This window comes from Macaca mulatta, chromosome 13 (assembly GCF_049350105.2).
Source record: "Macaca mulatta isolate MMU2019108-1 chromosome 13, T2T-MMU8v2.0, whole genome shotgun sequence".
Lineage (NCBI taxonomy): Eukaryota > Metazoa > Chordata > Mammalia > Primates > Cercopithecidae > Macaca > Macaca mulatta.
In genome coordinates this window covers 16,337,023-16,345,188 of record NC_133418.1, presented here as the reverse complement: position 1 = coordinate 16,345,188, position 8,166 = coordinate 16,337,023, and the positions used below count along the sequence as shown (strand labels likewise).

At 53.3% G+C, this 8,166-nt stretch overlaps 1 protein-coding gene across 1 annotated transcript; it reads left to right on the top strand.

Moving 5' to 3' along the window:
- The first annotated feature begins 292 nt into the window (after window positions 1-292).
- Window positions 293-5,908, top strand: LOC114675786 (uncharacterized). Its single transcript, XM_077960245.1, has 3 exons — window positions 293-606; window positions 3,340-3,435; window positions 5,746-5,908. Exons 1-3 carry the CDS (start codon window positions 405-407, stop codon window positions 5,853-5,855), a joined length of 408 nt encoding a protein of 135 aa, XP_077816371.1. The 5' UTR covers window positions 293-404; the 3' UTR covers window positions 5,856-5,908.
- The last annotated feature ends 2,258 nt before the right edge of the window (window positions 5,909-8,166 follow it).

Sequence of the window (8,166 nt, the reverse complement as noted above, 5' to 3'; positions counted from 1 at the left end):
AATGATCTTTTGATTTTATTAAAATATTCAGGTAAAAATATTAAAATGCCTTCGCCAAACTTCATGCCTGCATATCGTGAAAACATTAAGCTGCTCTCTGCTCCCGGGAATGCATGAGTAGAGTATGTGTTTGAAAGCGTCATTCCAGTCTTAACTTTTAGGTATTCTTAAATGGGTAGGCTGGAGAAGTGACATTTAGCATTGAGTGAACGTTAGATAAAGATATGTCTTGATAAAAAAATAGTTAAAAACAATCTTTAGTGTTTCCTGTCGGGGTTCACCCATTAAAGAATGGTCTTGTAAAAAACTCATTAAGAGTGTCGGCGCCCAGAGGTGCTACCTTGCCCACAGTTTTGTCACCTGCTGTCACCAGGCGACACGCTCAGCGTTTAGCTGCACGTCAGATGTGGCCACGGGGCCACAGGGCATCTCTGCAGATGGATGTTCTTATGCAGATTAATGAGGATGGGGACCGCTGCAGAACTGTAAGCCCCCCAGGGGCTGACGGAAGCCTGGGAACACCCGAGACACCAGAGTCGCTGCTGCCCTGGGTGGAAGGATACCTGCCCTGGAAGATGGGAAACGCAATAAGGAGAAAGTACCAAGGTACGTGACGCTGTGAAAACGGAGATGTTTTAATTAAATTAACAATTAAAATCATTTTAATTATGTGAATTATTTGAACTCATGTTAGTTCTTTTTAGGAAATTAATACTTAAAGCAAGTTTGTTTTCTGAATTGTTTGAATTAATTGAGTCAGCACAAGAGTTAGCATTGATATCTGACCCTCTTCCAGGGTTGGGGCAGAGGAGATGGGGACAGAGGAGACGGGTCTCCCACCGGCTTTCCCCTGGAGCTCGGCCAGAATTTCCCATTGAGGAGCCCTCAGCTCCGTGAGAGCCAGGAGCTCTTGCAGAGAAGCCGCTGTCGGCATGCCACCCGCTTTCATGGCCCTGCTTTGCCATCCCTGTGCTCCAAGGGCCGGACCCTGCTGCTGCCTGTGCCAGACGGGTCTCACGGATATGCTAGCTAGGGGGTATGCATGGCGAGGCCTGGGTATCGCTGTCCAGATTCCATGGCTACAGGTTTCATTCTCTCGCTGTTTGACAAGACCCCCTCCTGCCACCTGGTCTGTTTCCTGAACATTCTCTGCACTAGCACAGCTCCGGGATGCAGCCCTGGTGAATCAGGGTGTCTGCCATAGTGTGGCGGGTCGCACTGCTGGGCACCATGATGGATGTTAGCCGCTGTGCTTCACTTTGGGGACACGTTTAAGTACAAAAGTAATTTTAAAATTTCACCATTATTTCAAGACAGCTGAGAGCCTATTAGCACAGAATCCCTGGTCTGAATGAAATCAAAGAGTTCTTATTAATTATTCATGATGCCTTGAATATGTAGCCTTATTTTTTATAATTACCAGTCTGTATAATTAATCTTTCATTTAGTTAAAGTACTTAACAGTAAGTAGAGCTATAATTGCAACTGTTTTTAAAAGTATAGGGAAGAATGTTTAAATGTTTACTTAGAACCCCTTTTTTTAGCTTCATAGAGAATTTTTTTTACTTGTCAATGAGGATCTTTAATTATTTAAACCAAAAGAGAAAAACAGACCAGAAAAGAAAAACAACTAGTTAAGCTCGGAACCGCGAAGGTGGCATCGTTCCGTTAGTCTCGGGTTTTCCTTCCTGGGTTTGTGACATGGTCAGAGTCCTTGTCTTTGATTTCTTAACACAAGTTGTTAAAGTTGGAAGTGAGTGTGAAATTGAGTTGGTCCAGCTTTATTCTTTCACGGATGAGAAGTGAATTATCTTCAGCAAGGTGGGTGCAGGCGTGGTCCCCGGGGGTCACTGTGGTGAATAGGCCGCCCTGTGAGGAGCCAAGTTCGTCATCACTGGGACAGAGCCCAGGATACTTCCCCGGCTGGCCAGCCTCTTCCTAGAACCCCACACATTGCGAAGGATGGAGTCCAGATCTATACCATAAAGAAACGAGGGTGGTTACAGAAAGCACCACGATCTCAGCTGAGTGGCTCTGAGCACCCCAACGTTGGGGCACCTCAGCATCCTGTGTGGCTCAGGCTGTGCCCAGCAGGGAGGCTGGCCCGATTGAGCTGCGGTCTCCACCCTGAGAGTGAGGGCTCCTTCCCCCAGCACAGGTTAAAGCACCGTGTGTCCACCTGTGCAGTGGCTGGTCCCAGTGTGCCCTGGAGGGCAGAAACCTTGGGTCCTGCCACTAGTCCGGGGTGTCTGCTTCCCTTTCCTGCAGCTCCTGTGTCTGTGTGTCCAGGGGGCTCCGATCCCTGCCTCAGGACCATGCGTGAGGTTTTAAGTTCGCCCGCTTTGGAGCTGGCCCGGATCTTGGTTCTGTGGATCCTCACTGTGTGGCTCTGGAGCAGTTCTGTCCTCAGGAGACGGATCCTCACAGCCGCCTCTTGGGGCCATGAGGAGAATTAATAGGACGACCCCCAGGTAGCTGCTCAAAGCCCTGTGCTGGGCCAGCCCTGTGTCTCCACCAGTTCCTTCCCTCTGTGCTGCCCCCCACTGTCACATCACTAGCCTTTATTTCCTTTTCCTTGGACCCAGGCAGCGAATGCCCCGCTGGCCTTGGTAGCCCCTTCTCTAGTCTGTCCTCAAATCACTTCCTGACGGACAGCCCTGACTAGCCATTGGCGTGACCAAAACCCCACAAAATAGAACCCAACTTCCTATTAAGCTGTGCAGAGCTGTCCCAGCCCCACTTCCCACAGGCTGGTCTCATTCGCTATGGGATCCGTGATTCTCACCTGGGGCTGGGGGTGCCCCTGGCATCTGGTGGGGAGCGTCAGGGATGTCCCTCCAGGCCCAGTACAGTCCCCCAGCCGGTGGCCAGCAGACAGCAGCACCCAACCTGATGTCCCTGTGGCTTCTGGTTCCCTGAGGCCGGTTGTGCTTTGCTGCCTCTGCATCCTCTCAGACGGGTGCCCTCTCTCCACCTTCACTGGTTAGCTGTGTTCCATCCATTAGAGCTCAAAGCACTGCCTCCCGGCAACGCAGCCCCTTCTCCTGGCCTGCCGTCTGCCTGCACCCCACGGTCTGTACCATGTCCTCGCGGGCCCATCAGAGCGAGGCTCCCAGGGAAGGAGAGGTTCCTGTTTGTGTCTCTGTCCCACCTTCTCTGGACCTGGCACCGTGCCCTTTGCCGACAGAGGTCTTGGGTTGATTGTCAGTGAAGCAGACAATCTATATGGCTCTAAATGGCTGTGAACATGCTTGATTAGGTTATTTTAAAAATAATTGGATATGTAAACATTTGAGTGTGACACAGGTGGATTTTTGGGCTAATGGTCTTGTTCTTCAGGGAGTAACCACAGGCCCATCCACGAGGACCATTTCCAGCTGATTTATGGAACACTGTTCTACCTGGCTAATTTTCAACGTTATCTCAGCCTGAGAGGTAGGTCAGCATGTGACGAAGATCACTGGTTTGAATCCTAATCTGCTCCTTAGGAGCTGCACCTTCCATGCCTTCGTTTCTTCCTTGGTTAGGTAGGGAAGGTATGAGCTACCTTAGAGTCGTGAGTGAGGCCTGCATCGAGTGACTGCATTAAAGTGACAAGAACTGCACCCGGAGTGTTGATATTTAAAGACCTTTAAACATCACGATGCTGCATTTTGGTACCCAGGTAAAACAGCAAAGTTATTACAGATGCAGACGCAGACCCTTGGCGAGGTGGGTGACTGACGGCAGGAGGTGGATCACCGACCCTGTAACCAGGGCGTGGTCTGTTCGAGGCTCAACGAAGTGCACGTCATTGCGTGTACCACGGAGGTCCCTCTCGTGACGTCCTGGAAGGGTCCATGTGGCTAAGCCGTGTGGTCTGTTCATGACGTCCAGCAGGAGCAGAGCTTTCGGGTGCAGCCTTGCTCTTGTGTGCATGGCCCTCAACGGTCTCAAAAGTCTGAGGCTTAAAGCAGGCTTGGGATTTCCTTACACCTCCTGGACATCTAATTTGCCTGGCAAACATGTTTTTCTTGGGTGTAAAGGTGAAGGAGTGGGTGACTCTGGTGATAGTGTACTAATTACTGCACTTCTGGGTCAGTGGCGCTTGGTTGAAGACACTATCTGCCCTGGGTGGACATCTCTGGGGTGATGAGAACCGGTGGCTGGATGTCGCGGAGTTGCCAAGAAGATGCCATTTTTTTCCTTTTTCCTCAGTAACAACACCCTACTTTGTTTAGGGAAGCAGCACACCCAGTTGAAAATCCAATTCTCTTGCACGGCGGAGCGGCTGGTGACACAGGTCCAGATGCTGGGATGCCGATGGGGGGTCCTGGAGAGGGAGGTGTCAGGAGGCTTTCCCGACCCTCAGCAGCCCTGAGCCCTTGTCCGGCCTTCTTGTCTGGAGCAGGACGCCTGGAGGGAAAGCAGCTTCGGGGGCCCGAAGGCCCGAAGGCAGAGTCCTGGCGTGTGAGGCAGGCCTGGGCCAGGCTCCTCGGAGGATGTCACAGAGCTGCTGCCCATGCGGGGACCACCCACCTCTGAGCCCCACGTAGATTTTCCTCTGTAGCCGAGTGAAATCCTGGTACGGCGAGTGAGGCAGTCAGAGGCACCTTTTGTGGAAGGAGGACAAAGCTGGAGGGAAAGAGGTTTTCCTAAAGGCACAAGGCGCTGATTCTGCGTTAGGGATAATTCCTAGGAGTGTGGTTGCTGGTGGGTGGAAAACTGTAGCCAGAGAATAAGTGGGAATGGCCCTTGCTGGTATTTAAGTGATTCGTTCACGAATGGTCCGAGCAGTTCCAGTGAAAAGAACATTTCAAACACAGAATTTTTCATCCTGCCTGACAATCAGCGTGACCGTGTGCTGTTCCATCCTTCCTGGGTAACAGTGAGAGGGTCTCAGGCCCTTCCGGCCCTGTGCTGGCAATTCCCCAGGGTGTGTGCCCCATCCCGGATAGGCTGGAATGCCTCCGGGTGCAGCTGAGCCTCTTGAAAAGGGAAGAGACCTGTGATGTGTTCTGGCTGAACAGGAAAATGAGGGAGGACAGGGAGAGGGGCCTGGAGGTGATGAGGATGGTGAGCAACACTGGGGACAGGGGCATGGACGGTAACGCCGGGGACAGGGGCATGGAGGGTAACGCCGGGGACAGGGGTTGTAGGGTAACACCACTTCTCCAGGTGCCTTTGGGGGATGCTGCCGCCTCTCGCACCCCAGAGTGAAGTCAACAGGATTCTGTGCCCAGAAGCCCCAGAGCCTGGCAGCTGGGATTGGCCCAGTATGAACCACCGTTCACCGGCTCTGCCCCCTGAGACAGGCTCCCTGGTGTTTCCACCCTGGTTTCCCATCTGGACAGTGGGACCCTGAGTGTCCCTGTCACAGCTGCGCCCGGAGCCCTGGACTCCAGCGTGTCGTCGGCACTTGTTAGTGTTTCTTTTGTTTTGGTCCGTGGATGAAGTGGCTCTCTCTTTGAGTGTTCACAGCCCTCCTGCTCACTTTACCTTCTGGGAACACTTTTTACATAGCTTCGTATGTGGGGAGGACTCGAGTGATTAATCGAATGTTTCATCAGGTGCAGTTCTTCTGTTTCCCAGTTTTGACACAACATTTGGTGACATTTCCAGGGACTCCTGTGGTCAGCCTCACGGTTTCACTCTGTCACTTTCTAATGCAGTACTCTTTGGGAGTCTTTTAAATTAAGCGCCATCATTTAAAAATATGTTTTATAATATGCAGTTTCAGGTTAATTCTTCACCTTTGTGTCTCAGGCAGTGGCTCCCCACCTGTGAGTGGTCAGAAAGGTTCACGCAGTTTTCCAGGGCGGCCTTTGCATTTACTGGAACTATTAAGAGCTCGTTCCTGCTTCGGCGGCGATTGACATGCAGTGCGCGTGAGGCTGTGCGTGGCTTAGTGTCTTCTCTAGGCTTACAGGTAAGTTTTTGTTCTTCCCCAAGCCTGCTCCGCTGTGCGGAGTGTTCACTGCGGGCGACGGTCACGCTGTCTGGCACAGGCCACCGAGGCCACAGGGCAGGTTCCACGTAGCGGAGCCCACAGAATGGCAGAGCCCGGCCTCCTCGCCGCCCTTCATGGGGAGCAGAAAGCAAAAGCCTGTGATCAGAGCTGTGCTAGCCCAGAAAGCCTCTGAACAGGTTGAATTGAGGAATCGGCTCCTACCAACTGCCCATGTTTAGGATGGATGTGTTTGAGTTTTTGTGATTTTTCCTGCACTGAAGCTACTGGGCTGGCTCTGAGTCACCGTCATGGGACTTCACCTTGCCCCGACGGGAAGCGGCGGGGGAGGAGGGCTGCACAGAGGCTTGCGGCCCTGATAATGAAGGGTTTGTTGCCTCTTGGGACAGCGAGTTCAAACTCTTTGTAATTGTCAGCGTAAATAGTGACCCGCTGAGGACAGGGCTGTAATTCAGGGTGGCATGGTTGATTGTCATCGTTGATATCAGGTACCTGCCTCTAAAATGACGGTACCTGTAGTGTGGCTCCAGGAGGACAGCGCCTGCCAAACACACATGCTCCTGGGCCCCTGCAGACAAGGTCGTGCTGCCAGCCAGGGCTGCAGTTGTGGGTGCAGAGGGTTCTACAGGGCACCGAGTGCCTCCGCCATTTGCTTGTGGGGCCCAGCCTTCCGTCCCTCCCGGTCCCCAGTGCGGCTTCTCCCAGGATTCTCCCAGCCCCGTGCACACCTCCGTCTTCACAGCTTCCGTAGTTTTCTCGTGGGCGCCCCAGGTGGGCGCCTGGGCAGGGTTCGTGTGTCAGTCGAGTCCCTGGCTCGTGGCTCAGCAGGTCCCTTCATGAGTCAGCCAGCAGTGTGCCTGCATGTTCAGGATACTTGTCAGGGGCCTTCCTCAGGTCAGAGCAAGACCGACACTCACCTCATCCTTGGGAGTTTGGAGCCCGCCCTGGAGAGACTCCAGCCACGTCCAAAGGGGCCATCCGGGTCCCGCAGGCTGGTGGGAGTGACTTCTGAGCCACTCGAGACCACACTTTGTGTTTCTACACCCCACAAAGCCACTTAAAGTGCCATGTTCTGGTGCCGTGTGCCTCTCGAGTGTGGCACACAAGCCTGGACGGGGATCTGAACGGGCGGTGCCTTCCTCAGTCTATGCTTGAGTTTTGGGGCAAGTGGAGCACTCCTGGCTGTGATTTTCGCCACTGTCTGGAGAATCACAAGACGGTCTCACCTGCAGCCTGAGGGACACATCGGCAGCCACTGAGGAGCCGGCAGGTCCGGCCTTGGTCCCACTCAGTCCTTCTCGACTTTGGTGACAGAGGAGACAGCAAAGCTTCAGCTGGGAGTCCCAGGCCTTCTCTGCTTGGGGTCCTGGGGCTGAGATAGCACAGATTCTGCCATCCACGTGCTGGGGGCCCCGCTGTGCGGCTCCCTTCTCTGGTCAGGGGCCGTGCCCTTGGGCTGGGCAGCTCGGGGTCCTCGCACTCAGGGGCTCAGGGCGGGTCCTGGATGCAGAGAGAAGGAGAAGGGCGGTGGTTTGAGTCCAACTGTGTTGGCTTCATCTTCTGCCTCTTGTCCCTAAATACATTTGCAAAGTTTTCCAGATGAAAACTCAGAAGGGATTTTTAATGACTGGAATCTGTGAATTCCATGGAAGCCAAGTCTGTCCACCTCTTTCACCCCCCTCACTTCTCCCCGTTAGGGCTGATTTTGGCAGCGTTCATAGGGGCAGGGACGCAAGGGGTGGTGGCCAGCCCTCAGCCCTGCGTCCGTTCCCTCCTCCCCTCAGCGCCACAGCATTTCGGTGTCATCCCCTTCCCTGCACGTGTCCTCATGAAAACGAAGTGCGGCTGGAGGTAGATGCCTGCGCCCACTCCCGTGACCTTCCCGGCCAGCCCGGCTGCAGTTGCCCCTCGGCAGACATCTGTCTGGTGCTGCCTCCATGCCTCTGCCATCACCTGACACTCGTGCTCCTGAATCTTCACGCGTGTGCTCCGTGCAGCCACCTCACGGGCTCCCTGGGGACGGAGACAGTGTCTCACACCGGTCAGAATGCTCTTCTCTGTCCACTGAATAGTCCAACACAGAATCATTCCTCTGTGATTATTTATGCTTTGTTATGTAGAACTGGAATAAAGAAAAAGTGAATTTAGACATTACAGCCTTCAGGTTGAAGCTAGGTAATTGCATTAGGGAATGAAATGAGAACATTTGAGCTTCTCGA